We start from the raw sequence: 17,788 nt of genomic DNA, 5'->3' as shown, positions 1-17,788 counted from the left end.
TGTCCTAGTCTAGGCATCGCAAAAGGATTCTGAAATATGCAATTGAAATGATACTGCATCTAAAGGGCCATAGCAATATGTCTTCTAAAAAGAAAAGTGGTCCTGTGTGGCTCAACTTGAGCACCATATTTAAACTTGAGCATAGTAATAGTTAAACAAAATCATAAGTTATGTATTTATCAAAATAACTTAATACCACTTCCTATTCCAAATAGTATTTATTTTCTTAAAGGTAAAGCACATGTGGTCTGATGAAGCCAGCTCAGCAACGGTGCTGGATGTTGAAACACTGGATGGAATCATCTGCAGTGTCCGTAAACTCAGATTTGGCCTGTCTGACAGTGACATCATGTCGTTTCAAGGTAGAAAAGGCTAAGGGAGGGAGGAAGAGAAAGAAAAAGATGGAGATGGAGAGAGAGTGTGAAGGTTAACATGAAGTTGATTCAGGAGGAACAGCAGACATGTCCATCTCTCTGTAGATAGATGGATATATAGACAGCTAGACAGCTAGATAGATAGATAGATAGATAGATAGATAGATATCATTTTTTATTATAGTGTCCTGCACCACAAGATGCCCAGCCCACACAGGCTTACAAGACACTCACGCATTTTGCATACCACAAACAGAATACATAACCATATTGATTGTCCAGGCTGAGTTACGGATACATCGTTCCACAGCACAACTGCCATGCCTTCACTATGAATTTTCCTAAAACAAAAACGTACTTAGTGAACAGCCAACTTAACACACAACAACATTCAGACATCCAAAACAAATCTGGATTCTTATACAGGATTTTTTTCAAATAAAAAATGTATTACATCAATATACAGTGGACAGTGAAAAACTAAATGAAACTCATCCTCCACATCTCCCAGGTCACAAAGAACACACAACCTCTGTATCTCCCTGTCACTTCCCCCCCACCCCCTTTTCTCTCCTCCTTTATTTGTTTGCTTTTCTTTTTCTCTCTTATCTTCTCACACAATCCAGGTAACTATTTGACCTCTTGACCTCAACCACCATTGGCCAAGTCATGACTCTGGTTCCCAACATGTGGTGGGCTGGGGTCCACTAGTGGGCCATGAGGATGTTGGCAAGTACATATAAATATATATAAATATTGGAAAGGTTGTAATGATAATATTATAACATTAATAATAGAAAATAATTTAAAACAAATTGTCATGGTATCTCATCTTTAAACCCTGACCTTCATTGTGATACAGATAAATAGGAACTTAAAGTATACTATGTTAGTTATATCCAAGCCGGAACACATTTAATTGATTAATAATTAAAATAAACATGCTCTGAAAATACACGCGCCCCACCCATCTGACCACTTAACACGCCAGCCATTCGGCTGCTGTGTTAAGTGGTCAGATGGGTGGGCCACGACCACTTTAGAGATTTCAAGTGGGCCCTGATCCAGAAAAGGTTGGGAACAGCTGCTATAGAATATTCACTGGCTGCTGCTCATCTGGCAACTGCATGCAAAGCATCACCGCCCCCATCTCTCTCTCTCTCTCTCTCTCTCTCTCTCTCTCTCTCTCTCTCTCTCTCTCTCTTCCCCTCTGGGTTTGTTCTTGTCCTCCTCACTCAGCTGACTTTATCTCTTGTTCATCCCTCTCTCTTTAGTGTTCATGAGGATGGAAGTTCTTTCTCTCTTAATAAATCTAGCTGTAAGCCTTGTTGTATAACCGTTTTTTACCTCCCCCTCTCTCTCCTTGGTATCCTGACTTATGTGTGTGTGTGTGTGTGTGTGTGTGTGTGTGTGTGTATATATATATATATATATATATATATATATATATATATATATATATATATATATATATATATATATATATATATATAATTTTGGAGCCGTTTTTTAATCCCCTCATCTCTGTTCCTTCTTTTCTTTTCAAGCCCTTCTCCTCACTGCTCTCTCTCTCTCTGACATGCATTTTTATCAGTCTGTCTGTCTGTCTGTCTGTCTGTCTCTCTCTCTACGTTAGCTGTTATCTAACACATTCTCCATCTCTCCTCCTTCTCTCTCCCTTTCTTTCACCCTCAGGCTAATCCATCTGCCTCCGCTCTATCATTGTTATATCAACACTATCTTCCATACTGCAGACATCTCCTTCCGTCTTTCTTGTACCATTTTTCCCTTTTCTCATTGCTGTCATCTGTTTGTGATGAAGAGGAATGAGACTATACAATAGATGATTGTTTGATTACAGAACGTTGCTGGTCTTATAAGACTTTGAGAGAAGCGCAACTCAAGTCTGACAAGTTCTTCAGATATTGTTTCTTTGCATGAGGCAGGTTTAAGTTAACATTTGCAACATCTGCCACTGGCATGTCGCACATTTTCCCTCATTCATCCTTCTCATCTTTTTTTTCATCCTACCACTCACTTCTCCTCTTTTCCAATGCTTTTTTTAAATTATATAAGTCCCATGACGTTCTGTTGTTTGCTGGTGAACATACTGACAACAAATCACAACGTGCAACACATTGTGTAAATACAAGCTGTTCGAAGTCTAAAAAAAACATACAGAAGGAGACTTCAGTATGATTCAAGAGGGGGCGGCCAACACGATGTGCTGTGAGCTTGTAGATTGTGTATTTCTGCTGTGGGACACAGTCATACGACAAAGTATAAACTTAAGGCTTTAAAGGTTTTTAGGTCCCGGGAGCCTGGGCCCCCAGGTGGTCAGGAAGGGTGAATTCAGTGTAGAGATGAGGTGCAGCTGAACAGACAGCCCACAATCCCCCATAGTGCTGAGCTTTTCCTGGGGGATTGGTGGAGCTGTCAGAGATTGTGGTTGGAGGGTGGGGTGTCGTGGGGATGGGGGTGGTTAGGGGTTCATGGCTGCAGTTAAATGCCAATATTAAGGGTAATTCTTTGTTTCCTCTTCCCTTTTCAACTGAAATGTGTATTACCTTCACATCATACTCCCCCCCTTGCTTAAGTTCACAACAATGAAACTCATTATTTTTGCCTTGATCAGTGATGTACAGGATCGGGATTCGGGATACAAAAATATCTCTTCTTAGCTCAGTCATCATGTTTGTGAGAAGAGGCCTCCCTCCTTGTGTGTGTGTCCGTGTGTCCGTGCGTGTGTGCTTGTATATGTGTATCAAACAGCTCAGGCTGTGGAAAACGCACCCGCTGAATCTTGCCGAGCGAGCTGTATCTGATACAGTATCTGATAAGATGGTTCGAAAAGGGCTTCTAATTCCAGAAATACATTAGTGCCCTGGGACTGTCTCTAATACCTCCTTGATCAGCTGTCACTGAGCTGGCCTTTTAAGCTGGGGGAGCGCAGTCACATCGCTGTTTCCTGTCCTAAAAAAGAGCAGCCTAAATTCTTCTCTGTGATAACTCCTCTAGTTCTCCCCACCTCCATCCTCTTCCATCTATCATTCTGGTCTTTGTAGCTTGTTACATATGGCTGCCGCTGTGTATGTGTGTGTGTGTGTGTGTGTGTGTGTGTGTGTGTGTGTGTGTGTGTGTGTGTGTGTGTGTGTGTGTGTGTGTGTGTGTGTGTGTGTGTGTGTGTGTGTGTCTGTCAGTCAGCCAGCCAGCCATCAACCTACACACTTATTCTCTTGGCCTCTCTTCTATTAACTGCATTTCTCTCTCTCTATTTCTCACTCCTAATCTCTCACACAACCACCCTGTCTATCAACAATATCTATCCATCCACCCACCCACCCCCCCCACACACACACACACACACACACACACACACACACACACACACACACACACACACACACACACACACACACACACACACACACACACACACACACACACACACACACCCCTTTCGCTCCTTTACCTGTCAGTAATGAGATAGCGGGATAATGGTACTCGACTATTAAAACTCAGGAGGAAAGAAGCATCTGTGAACCAGAGTGCCAGGGGACATAAATGGCACAATTATTCCAATGCATATTGATTGGCCTAGTCATATGGTTGCCTTACACTTAATCAGTGTCCATCAGTCTGGTGTGGAATTGGACTGTTCAGCTAGCAATTTTCCGCTTGTAAATTGCATGAAATAGCAGTTCCTATAATGACAGCCATATCATTGTTCAACCACGCAGACATTTAAAATATTCACGCAGTGGTGGAGAAACAGCAAAGGATGCTTGACATTTATATAATGGAACATGAGTGGGCATGGTATTGTACAAGAACATTATATAGCCCATACATAGCTTGCAATGTATTCCTTTCTCCGAAAACCCTTCAGGAACACCCCAGGAGAAAATAGACAGATGAGAGTATTGAGATCTAGTGGGAGACAATAGTTTCTCCATGTGAAAGACAGGCAGTTATGCCACATCCAATAACCATTTACATTGTATGTATACTTTGTTGGACAACAACATTTTCCCTCTATGTCCAAATTCTCTTTCAAAGCACCATATCACAGTTTGTTTTGTGCTTGATGCGGAGGCTGGCAGGTGGGTATATATATATATATGTGTACATACATTACACACACACACACACACACACACACACACACACACACACACACACACACACACACACACACACACACACACACACACACACACACACACACACACACACACACACACACACACACACACACACACACACACACACACACAGTATAGATATCTTAAGTGGTTAATGTACAGGCTAATGTCCTGGAATAAGGCCATTAATACTGCACTGTTTAATGGTGCCATAAGCTGTCAGCTGCAATAGCAACAATCATGTTTGAAGAGGAGAAAGCCAGCTAATTGCCCCATATTCGGCACTGAGCTTTGTTATTTTCTGTGATGAGATTAATATTATATTTACAGAGAACTTCAAAGTGTCTAAGCTAATTTAGCCGAAGAGAAGGAAAATTATTTCTTGGGAGATTTATTTTTTCATCTGTTACTTTTTCATGTGAAAGCTGTTGCAAAATTGGATTCTGACACAACTTAAAAGGAAGAACTACAAGTCCTTCAAACAAAATAACATGCTAATGAAGCAAGAATAGCTTTTTCCTGATTATGCACCGCACAGACTGTTCTCCCAAGACCTATGAAGGTAACAGACTTCTCAGACTTTATCGAACATAAAATTAATAGATGCAACCCTACAACAGAACATTGTAATTTGTTTTACACAATTCAATACACTCGCATTGCACTCGTCCTAAAGCTGAAGTAAATGGATTAATGAATGCCAAATCAATTTCGCCATGAACTTTATTTCATGCCAGAAAATAAACATAGCATCCACATGACAACTTTAATATAATTGACTACAAAAGATCCAATGAACACCCACAGGAGAGAGCGGATACATTCATTCATCCCATATCACAACGATCATGGTACAGCATCATATAACATATACATTTAACAATGTTCAATAACGGCTTTATATATCATCTGTCATAATATCTACCTGATGCAGATGATTGAAGGGGCATGAAACCATGGCCTGATTATGTAGTTTGCTTTCCAGTTCAGGGTGAACATCTAAAGCATATTAAAAACATGGCAGACTACTCATAGCAGTGGTTTTCAACCTTCTTCATGCCAAGGACCCCTAAATTGTTATACATTTGGCTACGGACCACCACTTGAAAATGATTTGTGCCAGGGACCGCCAGAAGCAAAGATATCAGTTAATTTTTGCTTTAAAAAAATATAAATATTCAAAGATATGCACACTTTTTCAAGGTTTTTCAAAAATAGCAGATCTGCAAGCTCATATGAGCTTGTATATCTGCTATTTTTGAATAGCCAAAGCTAAGCGGTTAAAATGATATTGACGCTATGTTAACTCATTTCGCTGGGGACCCCCTGCTACTCCCTCAAGGACCACTGGTGGTCCCCGGACCACTGGTTGAAAACCACTGACTTATAGCAACACAGCAAATCATGGGTCTGTTAAGATCATGGTGTACTATAATGTCAGCCTTATATAGGCTTACATAGACATATACATGCAGTATAGTCAGTGCCTGCCATGGTTTTTACCCTGCTGCAGGTTTACACCTGAACCGGCAAGCAAAACTACAAAATCAGCCTAGGATTTCATCCCCCTTTCACAGAATGTAATAATGTGACTCAAGTTTTGCTTTAGTTTTTCTTAATTTCTGTACACAAAATATATAAACTTGCATTTGACTGTACCATGAAAGGATTCATACTTTCATAGACATTGAAGGTAAAATAATGGCTTTTAGGTTTCTTTTCATTGTGGTCATAACAGTAGGCTACTACAATCTGCACAATTAAAAGCTATCATGCTCTGTATTGTGGTTGGTCCACTTCCATTCATCTCACAACTGGCTTTACGGTCACATTGTAATTCATACTCACACAAGTATGGTATAATCTACAATAAACGTCCAATTCATGAGTTCAAACTACAGGGTGTCCAAAAAGTGTAGAATCATAGGTAAGTCACTCACTCTTTCATCACCAACTGTAATATTTGTATGTAAGCAAGAACTCCTGTTTCTTGGTATCTGAATCTGCATTTTTAGATTAAAGGGGTGAATAAGTGATATGTTTATTTGCTAAGTTAAAGCTCTATATTCGGATAGTAATGTATTTGTTCAGTAACGGGTCCTGTTCCCAGAACAGACAAAAAATAAACAACGGTCTGCCCCGACGTCTCTACTTAACAACACAAGATGGAAGGGCAGCAATCACCTCCGCCCAACAACTCTACTCTAAACGTATCTATACTGTTTGAGCGGCACAGACTCTATGCAAATTTCTGTTCAAGAGTGCTGCTGCAGTGATTAGTGGGCCATTACATAGCAAAAGATTGCTGGGCAAGCGGGCAGCAATGCACCTCCTCAACAACACCCTCATCAGAATCAGTACATTTGTCTACCTTAAACTACACTAGCCTTGATACAAGACTGTCATATTACATGACCGATGACCGTCTTGATCCAAGGCCAAAACTACACAAACGAAATGAGTCACCAAGCGCTTTCCCAAGGCTGCCCAGAGTCAGGAAATCGCGCAAAATTGTAGATTTTATTTGGACCAAACGGTCACCTGAGTTTCAAAGTTGGATACAGTTATTGCTACCTATGAGGACAAAAAGCATCACTACTACACAAGTGACGTATTATGTTTTGTTGTAATAATTCTTCTGCACTGTTTAAAGAGCTGATCATCCACCTCTTGTATGAGTACCCTATTAATTACCATACCATACAATACATTTTCAGGTCAGAATACCAATGTTATCCAATCAGGATTGAGAATATCGTTAATCAGCTTCAATTTTATAGTGCTCCAGTTCCAATATTATCTGCAATATTTTTTTACTATTTTACTAAAGAGTTGGACCTGTTGCTGAACAAATAATATAGAGCTATTTAACACTAATTTTAACACTTTCACAGCTGCACAAGGCAAGTCATTTGCAGTTGCAGATTGCGCTCATATTTTCACAGTATAATATTTTCCTATCTGGCAGTCCAAGAAAGCTAAATTAAGATGACTCAGGGAGCCCTCTCCAACCCATGAATTCATTAGGCCAGTAGTTCTAAATATTTGTATTTAAAGTACCACCAGTTTGATATGCATTAGGCCACAGGCTCCGATTACTCTGTGACTCGAGAGCACATATGGAACCAAATGGACCCGTAGTTTCCATTTGAACACCCTTGGATTTACAGAAATGTAAAGGACCATTTGGTTCCTAATATTACTATCAATAATTTAGCTGGGGACCTCCAGACCCCACTTTGAGAACCACTGCATTAGGGCCCAGCCAGCCTTACTATTATGATTCCAGATTTTTTGGACACACTGCTTTAGGTCCAGTGTTGACTCTTATTAATTCTGAACAGTAGAGTGTAAGTATGATACCGTATGATATTAAACCTTTCAGTGTGGACCATAACCATTCTTCCACTACATTCTACCTAACAACCATCTACAATACCCCCTCCCTAAAATGCTTGTAAGCGCAGCTTTGGAGGAGACAACATTGTACAATACAACAGAGAGAACGTGGGGAAATGCAGGTCAACCCTACCTCCACTGTATGCATTTTTTATTTGCAATGAGGGATTGGTGAATTGATGGGTTGTTTCTTTTTTATGGTTGTTAATGGGTTAACTGTGACACTACCTACCTACTAATAAACCGAACAGTAAAATCCTCTGTGTTAACTTAACTCTGAGAGTTACAAATGGATGAATTAACACTGTAGCATTGGAAAATAATAAGAAACCATGCAGAAATATTTTCTTTTTCTTTCTTGCATTTCATATTTTACAAAGCATAATTTGCAAGAAACATGGTCACACCGTGAAAGTGACAATGACAGGGTTTCCAATAGCACAAATATTATTGCATTATTGGCTTCTTTTGTTTGTTGACTGTTTCAGCTGGGCAGTCAGAGAGTTAAAACTTTATTTTTAACAACACAGCAGAGTGTTTTAGAAATCCTTCCGGCTATGCCCATGATGCAAAAGTAAAATCAAAGAAACCATTAAAAAAAACAGATAAAACAATAATGCCAACTCCTCTTCTTACTGAATACGGTTTGCCCATGTCAGTTGTTGTTCATAATCCACCAAGAGGCTGAAAGAAAGATCACCACAGTTGAGGATAATTGGTGTATATTCTGTGCTCAAGGCAAACAAATTAGTATGGACAGAAGAGCAACAAAACATGCAGTAATTGTCCTAAAAACAATCCGTTTCTGCCCAAGGGTTGGTGCAATTGATTTGAAGATTTTCAGCACCAGTCTTAAGCTCATTACACATTTGGTTTTATACATTGTTTTTGTTTTTGAGTTATAAAAAAACCTATTAATCGTAGGCTATTAAAGCTGCAATCTGGAACTTATTTAAATAAATAAAACGTAATTCTTTAACCAATCTGAGTATGTTAATATAATACAACTACCAAATCTGAAGTGGTTGGAGGTGGTCTCTCTATTCTTTCATTGAAAAATGTAGACCCTGGTGTTGGGTAGGACACCTATGGTTATACAGTGTTACTGCCTGAATCTAATACTGTAGGTGCAACACCTCCTGTGGCCAATACTATCAGGTGACGATAACCCAATAGCGTTTGAAAAATGACCAGGAAAACAAGAACACAGTAGCATTCATTAACGGTACCCTTTAAGACCGGGAAAGTCATTTCTTTGCCATTATTTTATACTTATAAAAATAGCAGATCTACAAAGTCATAGTGTGGAACTCGGTGCCGTGCTATGAGCTATATGTATAAAATAACGGCAAAAAAATCTAAATAACACTTAATTATGCTAGCTTTTATTTATGGCCACATTATGTGAATGTATTTAGGCCGTATGAATGTATGACACCCCCCCAGAACATCTGTTCAGTGTTGGTTTAAATTCCTTCGGAGGGATATACTAGTCCTGTGTTTGTCATTTTTGGCAGAGCATCCAGCCAGAGGAGTTGGAACATCTTCCTCGTTGATAAACTAATAGCCGTGGTTCTCAACCTTTTCTGGATCTTTTTTTCACCGAGTCAGATGTGAGGGCCGGCATGCATTTTCAGAGCATGTTTATTTTAATGATCAAATCAATGGGGTTCCGACTTGAATCAATGGAACTAACATAGTGTACTTTCTAAGTCCATCGGTATCACTATAAAAACACAAGTTTCAATGGTTTCAAGAAAGAACACCATGATTATTTTTGTTATATTATATATATTTTTTAAATATTAACGTTATATTAGGATCCAAATCTTAGTGTTTTGTCAATTATTTGGGGGCCCACTTGCAATACCCTCGCGGCCCACAAGGTTGAGAACCACTGACCAATAACACTGCTTGCAGTTTGCCACCTTTACCTGGGAGCAGCATGGTGGAGACGATCTCAGCCTCTTCCAGGGAGTCGATAATGCAGCGCTGGAAGGTCTTGCTGATGGACGACTGCAGGTAACTGATGGTAGAATAGGGGAGAAAAGCAGTGGAGCAAACGAGCCTGGCCAAGCTTACCGTCAACAAAAAACAATAACACCTCAAGAGAAAAAGACTCAGGAGCAGCTGCTGTGAGCCAAGCCAATTTGTGGTTGGGAGATTAAAGGATACTGATGGTGTTTTTGACTCATTTGAAAAATGCCTGGCAAGAGGATGTATGTCTACTTTAATGCAGCACAATATCTATCTTTTTTTGCCATTATGAAGTAGCCTATGTATCTTTTTTTATGTAAACCAAATATAAAAATGTGATTTTTTTTTCTTGTCTTTTTAAAATATATATATTTTATACTGAGAATTACAGTACCTCATCCAGGACAGACGGTCTTGCCAAAACTCGTACATAATGAAGCACGATCTGTCTGGCAGGTTCTGCACTGAGACACTGGGTGGGAGGGAGGGAGGGAGAAAAGAGACAGAGGTAGAGAGAGGGAGGGAAAGGGAGGGAGGGAGGGACGGAGAGAGAGAGAGAGAGAGCAAAATGAGAGAGAGAGGCAGACAGATACAGAGAGAGGGCGTGTGAGAGACAAAAAAAAGCAAAGGAGGAGGGAGTAACAAAAAGAAAGACAAAGACAGATAGAGCAAAGAGGTAATGAAAATTAGTGATAGGGAAAGGGAGGGGGAGGGAAAGAATGACTATCCCTCGAAATATTTGGCTGGACAGCAGAAATGTAAAATGGCCGACATCGGTGGCATCAAATTAGAGTGCCACCCCAGATGTAAACAGAGAGGTTTACATACTGTAGATTGTTGGGCTGGCTGCTGGTGGCGTCTTCATAGATCTTAAGTGCCTGTTGGAACTCATCCATATCGCTCTCCTTCACAGATAGTTGTCTCTGGACCAGAAGGATGTTCTGGACAGGATGGACAGAAAATTAACCAAACCCATGATGAATGACATTGTATTGAAATGATCTTAAAGGCACTACACCATGAATTAAAAAAAAAAAAAAAATATTTAATATCATATTGTTTATGTCCCTCAAACGTTTTTCAAAAGGTTTGAGCCTAAATCAAGCCTCAGATATACTCATTCCAACTAACTTCTCTCTGGCTTATAAAGCACTTTCACCTGCAATACCACATTGTCCTGTTTGGCACAGGGCGTTATTGAGCCAGTTTGTATGCATGTTATCTCCTGGTTCTGTGTGGAAAAAGTAAAAAAAAGAAAAAAAGAAAGAAGAAAAAAAGATCTTTTTTTTTTGGAACTGAAAAACGGGAGGAATTGTTCCCTGACGTGACGTAGGCAGGGGGACCAAATCAGTTTGGCCTGTTTTTAGACCAATATACAGAAAACCCCAGATTTGCTGTGAAAGCCTGAGTGTTCAAACTGGGGTATTTTTGAGGATAGAAGAGAGGTAGGGGAGACCAAAAACACACAAAAAAGAAGAAAAAGTTAAAATTCATGGTGTAGTCCCTTTAATAGATAGTTTAAATGTTCTAAGCCGATGTGGGAAATGTACATTATATCAAAAACCAGTCAAACGTGTAATAATATACAAATTAAACCTGAACAATCCGCCAATAGCTGTATTGGTTTAAAATGATACCATCTGAGCTGTCACAGCAATACACTATTATACAATTATATTATAAAAAGCTGATTTGTGACATATTTGAGTTGACAAGTGTTCATTTGTAATAATTTCACTCATGGAGCAGATACAATTATACTGACTTAAATTAACACCGGGGAGATCGCTGAGTAGGACATGATCTATATTTCTGCTAAAAGTGGACTCACCGATTTATATGTGCCTGCTAACGTGTCTTCTTTGAGGGGTTCAAGATGAGGACTCTGCAAATGGAAGCATGAATATTTCAGTCATGTCATGGGCAGAACAAGCCTCGACCGCGTCGCTGGCTGAGCCATGAATCTATGCAAGTATGGCCTCTAGTTACCGCCTGTCACAAAGCGTTGGGTCTCGCAAGGAGAAGGAGATCTCTAACTGTGTATGCATGAGCCCAGAAACAGCCTCGACAGGGCTCTGTAAGCAGTGTTGTGTTCTGGTCTCTGCATGGTGAAGATAAGGACAGTTGAGGGGGTTTGCTACTGTATGTTAGGGCACTAGCAGGCTGGCTTGTTATCCTTGTCACTCAATGCTGAAGTGTATATACCCATTCTCGGAAAATCTCCAGCCACACTGAAATCTCAAATTAATGTTTAAAATTAAATCACATAAACCAGTTGACCCCCAGGGCTCTATACTTGGTCCCCTCCTCGTTTCCCTCTACACCAATCTCTAAGGCAAAAACGAATGCTACTAATACTGTAATCGTGCCAAGTGTTTAGTGTCAGATTTTGATAAAGTACTGTACAGATTCTTTCTTTAGAGCATGCAGGTTCCATTCACTGTCTAGCTCAGCAGGAAAACCATAATACAACCAGCTAATAAATAGAAGCCTACTCATACAGTATGAAAACTATTAAAAATAGGTAGAGTGGCCAAAATTCGACAAATAATTATTGCAGAAAATGATGGTGCATGGCGTGGTGCAGAAACCCCCACGACTATGAAAGAGATTTTAACCTTCGAGCTATGCAAGACTTTGAAATAAAAAGATGGAGGTAAGCTTTACTAGCAGGAGTGTGTGCAGCAGCACACAGACAGGTTTCTGAGTGGCTAGGGTGCAGAATGCAGCATTCTTCTTGCTGCATATCTGGAACGCATTCTCCTGGTTTGAGACACACTTGTACTTGAGGTCACGCGATCACCCACTACAGTTCACTCTTCTAGCTGACTCTAATCACACACAGATGATTAGAGTCTCAGCTGTGTGCGTACTCGTCAAAGTGGTTTTGCCCATGCACCCAGTGATGTTTGATACAGCAAGTGTAGGAGGGGCCATATTTAAATGGTCTTCCTTGTCATGAGAAAGGGCTGTGATTGGGTCATAGAAATGCATGGCTGATTAGAAACAGTTATTCGATCAACATATTATTATTAGGGCATATGACTCCCGTGGCCTGCATGAACTCACACGATGCTTCATTTATACGTTATTGATCCCCAGAGGGGAATGTGTCCTCTGCATTTGACCCATGCTCGCTATCTGGAGCAGTGAGCCACTGGACAGTGCCTCTAAGGCTAGCTCCTTGGTACGGTGGTGACTCATTAGATAAAAGAAATCCATCAAATAGAATATGCTGTTATTCATTTAATTCCCTAGCCCTTGCAAAAACAGTTGAGGAGGGAGACCACTGCACAATGCAAAATAATAGTGTTAATGCCTTCAAACAGATTTTACAACTGTTTTGTTTAGGCAAACAAACTCTGCAAACTAGGCTTCAAATCTTACAGACTTCGAGTACAAGAACTCTTTCTCAGGCAGCAATTCCCTAAGCCGAGCTAAATGTAAAATCCTGAGTGTTAATTTAATTCTGACATTTGTACACTCCTGATTTACAAATGGATAAATTAATTAATTTATCCATTTGTAAATCAAGAGTGTACAAATTATGGAATAATTGGATAAATGAATGAATTTATCCATTTATAAAAATAATAAATTAATTAATTTTACGGCATAACCAGTAAAGCCCTCCTATAGCAATACTCACTACCCAAGCCCCATACAAACCTCACACTCCAGTTTGTCTATGAGCTGCTGCAGCCGGTTCATCTGAGAGCTCCAGTGGTTGTCTGATTCCACACTGACCCCTGAACCAGGAAGCACAACATCAGCACATTAGAGTCAAACAGGGTCCGTCACAATCCCCAAGATGCTACGGTTGGAGTCAACTGGAATAGGGCTGCAACTAGCCATTATTTTATTAGCAATTGTTCTATCCATTAGTTTTTTGATTTATCGAATCAATGCTGAAAAAAGTCTAATAATGTTTTATAATCAACTAAATCGATTAGCCTGATTAACCACTTTATACGTTGTACAACTGTGTTGTTGCAGATAACCACTTATCTGCTATTTTCGCTATTTCACCTATAACGACATGCCCAAAATAGGGATGAAAGTGGTTAACTGGTGCAGGACAACAGTTGACAACTGTTGCACTGGCCTAGTGCATGGTCCATTTGCGTTACTCGATTGATTATTTTATTGTAATTTTTTAAATATAATCGATTAGATCAATTAGTTTGATTAATAGTTGCACACAGTGGTTGAATTGTGCACCTGTAGTGAGCATGCCAGAGTAGGGATCCGTAGGAGAAAGACACATGTTCTTTTGGATGCGTCGGCCAGGGCGCTTGGCGGCCCTCTGGATGGGCAGGTCCTCGGGCTTCCTCAGCATTCTCTTCCCAGTGCAGCTTTGCTCGTCCACAGCCTCCATGGCACAGTCCAGCGATGACTGGAGGGACTGGAGCTGGGTGGAGGTCTCCTTCAGCAGGAAGCGTGTCACAAACTGGCCCAGAACCGAGGAGCCCTGGTACTCCTGGATGGCAGAGTTGGAGAGAAACGGATGTAAAGAACAGATGATAGAACCAAGTGTGTGATAAACAAGTGGTGTTTAAAACGATGTCACATTTTATGATGGAAGCCGTTCAGCTAGTATGCCTTAAGGCGTCCACACACTGGCACAGAAACGCCATGGCAAGACAGTTCTATTACGGTGTTCCCTAAGTTGTCTCTTATGAAGACCCTTGAATGTTGATTTATTTTAGCCCCTACGCCCCTCTTCCGCCTTGCCTTTTGCCAGGCCACATACAGTAGTTGTAAATAATAATTGATCTTTATTACCTGCCTGGTTAAATATTTTTTAAACATTTAATGTTAAATAAATAAAAAAATAGAACAGATGTGGTGTCCTGCATGGGATCCATTACGTTAGCTCATGTAAGTTAAAAAAAAGCAACCTAAACGATCGTTTTGGCTGGAATCATTGGAAATGTATGAGCAATGGCTCATGGAGAAGTAGTTTGTCTTGTACCTTCGCCTTTTTTGCGTCTACCAAATATTGAATAGAATCAAATGTTTTATGGTCATAATACACCAGGAGCCTGGCTGCCTTGATTCCAGGCTTAAAACTCTTAAAAGGATTTTTGTCTATTTCGTCTATTTTCGTCTATGAAACGTCTATGGAGAAATGAATGGGATTTCTATCAGTGGGACTGCGCCAGTGAAAAAACATGGCGGCCACTATTTCGCTCTATAGGGAAGCTAGGGTTCAAGTGGTTAATAGTGGCACCAAAATGTCCAAGATGATTCAGTATTGATCAAAATGGAAAGAGATGGCGTTAATACATTCTGTATGGAATTGCTCTGATGAAATTTATCCTCTGATATAATGGATCAGTAACGCTGAGAGCTTCGGCTGCTGTGTTCTGATAGGGTCTCTGCAACTTTGCCAGCGCTGCTCTTGTGTAAGCACTAAGCAGAGAATATATGATGTTCATCCCTGCAGTGCAAGTGTACCCCAGGCCTGCTTGTCTTTACTCCCCCCTTTCTTTTCAAGGCAGAGGAATCATGACACGTGAGTTGAAGCATTCTTTTTTATCTTTTTGAATCAAAGGAAATATATTCTGCTCTGGTCTTGCCTCAGATGAACAAAATGTATTCTCCTTCTTCCATTCCCACAACGGGTCCTTTTTTACATTCTCAGTTAATTTAGCGTTCCAGATTTAGTGTGCATGAGCTTTGAATGTGGTGTGAAATAGAGTTCATGTACATGCCACATGGAGGACTGATATTCCTTCACCCTATAGCCATAAAGAGCAGTGCTGATGACCTCTGAACGCTGCTTAACATTGCCTTTCATAATCCGTTGCAGCGATCACAGACAGCTGATCCGAGTTTGAGGTGACTCGACTTTTCAGGGGGAAAGAGAGACTTGTGACTAATGGCAAATGAAAAAATGCATGAGACAAGGCCGGGGAAGAGTGAGGATGGAGTAATCAAAGAAGTGGAGAAAGGCGGGCCAGACAGATCTGCCACAAGAGACAATGACACCAAAGAGGGATGTTGAGACTGTGATAAAAGACATAGGACTGGGGGTGGCTTGAAAGGAGCAAGACAAGACAAGAAAGAAAGTGCAGAAAAGAGATGAGAGGAGCTGATAATCATCTGTGTGTGTCTGTGGTGCAGTGGCAGTGTGTGCAGAGGACATGTGATGTCTGGCCATTCGGTGAGCTGGGGGCTCTTGTCAGCACCGTTTACTGTCACATTAGATATTACACAGTAGAATCCTCAGTGTTCAACTAACTCTGAGAGTGAACAAATGTAAGCGAATGGACCCGGAAAGGTCCACTCGGTTACATTTTGTACACTCAGTTACAAATTAATAAATTAACACTGAGGATTTTGCTGTGTACACTTTTTTTGGAATATTTCTTTGGGGGAAATGTTATGCTTTATTTCAGGTTGGTATAGAAAGACAGGAAACTGAGGAACCACAGAGAGGGCAGACAGAGAGACCAGAGTGTGTGGAGCATTATGTTCTGTGCCACCATATGTGCGCCATATCACACTCTATACACCAAAGAGACAAATCTCTCTCTTTCCTGCACTGCCTCCAATTCAAGATACCCTATAATCATAGTGGGTTTTGTTTTATACTTCTTCTACACTGTAATTTTATCTCAAACTTTCCTTTTATTTTTGTTGCATTCAATATCATTTTCTTTTGCACTCTCTTAATACTCTATCTTGATGTCTTAATGCTCAATGTTTATGTAAAGGACTTTGAATTGCCTTGTTGAAATGTGGTAGACAATTAAATTGCCTTGCTTTGCCTAATAATGGTCATATTACACTACTACACTCACTGAGGAGATAGAAAGCTCAATCTGTCGCTCTTTCAAACTGTACCCCTCTTTATCGCTCTAACACTTGATAATTTGACGCTTAGCCTGATGCGCATAAATCATGTGTAGGAAGATTCAAGAAAACTATGTACAAGGAACTGGACACATTCTACTCTCTACTCTACCTGGGTGCGCTTACAAACATTATACTCAATTCCTGCCAGCAATGAACACAACTGGAATGGGACAAAACATAACCTCCTGCTCAATATGCATCCACACTGAAGCCTCCCTTTATTGAGTTAACACCCGAGTCTGTCCTCTTGCCATAGTGAAATAACTGTTTACCACTTGGCGTGCAACATGGGTCAGGTGAAATCGATGGAGAGCGAGCTGTGCTATTGATTATATCTCAGCGGCCGTTCTTCAACGTTTGACCTCAACGCCTTGCTTATCGCCATCTCATTACGGCCCTCCTCACTGAGGATTCACACAGTGATGTCATGAGCAACCTAGTTAATCCACTCTCTACATCTTGTTGGCATGTGTGTCACTCTGCTCCATGGGGCTTAAAGAACAGGATTTCCAACACTCTAATTGGCATGTTTCATCATTTCTCTGATAAGATAACCAGATATGATTATCTATATACAGTGACTAGAACCATAGGCTATCGTGGTTATACTATGGTGTTACGGCCAGCCGTATTTTGTTTTGTATTCATTTATATTTACAGGCTATTATTTTGGTAAATTATATTATATATACTTGCATTGTTTGAATTTTGTATTATTTTATGTTTCTAGTTTTACAAGGTGCAGAATGGATGTGCTGGTGAATGGTGGAGAGTTGGTGTGGTGGTGAATGCTGGAGAGTTGGGTGTGGTGGTGCATGGTGGATTGGTGGTAATTGGCAGATTGAATGCAGGCTGTGTTCCAGATTGCCAGAGCCAGCTTCTGCCTGTGGGGAATTGATCCCCATTCCCCACCCATGATTGGTTGGCTCTTCTCATAGCCCGGTTGCTGGTTCGTTGTGGGCGTTATATTTAGGTCCAACTATAGATGCCTTATCAGACAATGCCACACTTATAAGAACCAGTATGCAC

At 40.5% G+C, this 17,788-nt stretch overlaps 1 protein-coding gene across 3 annotated transcripts in view; it reads right to left on the bottom strand.

Moving 5' to 3' along the window:
* Positions 1-5,279: 5,279 nt before the first annotated feature.
* The window catches only part of LOC311053592 (N-terminal EF-hand calcium-binding protein 1-like), a 28,985-nt gene continuing 16,476 nt past the window's right edge, over positions 5,280-17,788 (bottom strand). The window contains exons 6-13 of one of the 3 annotated variants that reach the window (XR_014601652.1): positions 14,117-14,375; positions 13,565-13,644; positions 11,727-11,780; positions 10,724-10,836; positions 10,290-10,367; positions 9,853-9,944; positions 5,900-8,602; positions 5,280-5,544 (exon numbers count right to left, since the gene is read on the bottom strand). Coding sequence is in view for 1 of the 3 variants with exons in the window: in XM_084069201.1 (XP_083925327.1) it covers positions 8,574-8,602; positions 9,853-9,944; positions 10,290-10,367; positions 10,724-10,836; positions 11,727-11,780; positions 13,565-13,644; positions 14,117-14,375 (705 nt within the window). In the remaining 2 variants the exon portion in view is untranslated. Of the gene's footprint in view, positions 8,603-9,852; positions 9,945-10,289; positions 10,368-10,723; positions 10,837-11,726; positions 11,781-13,564; positions 13,645-14,116; positions 14,376-17,788 lie in introns of all 3 variants that reach the window. The other 2 variants (XM_084069201.1, XR_014601653.1) reach the window with 2 other exon arrangements.

Source organism: Gymnoscopelus microlampas, assembly GCF_963454915.1.
Source record: "Gymnoscopelus microlampas genome assembly, chromosome: 10".
In the NCBI taxonomy this organism is placed as follows: Eukaryota; Metazoa; Chordata; class Actinopteri; order Myctophiformes; family Myctophidae; genus Gymnoscopelus; species Gymnoscopelus microlampas.
This window is presented reverse-complemented; position numbering and strand designations above follow the sequence as displayed.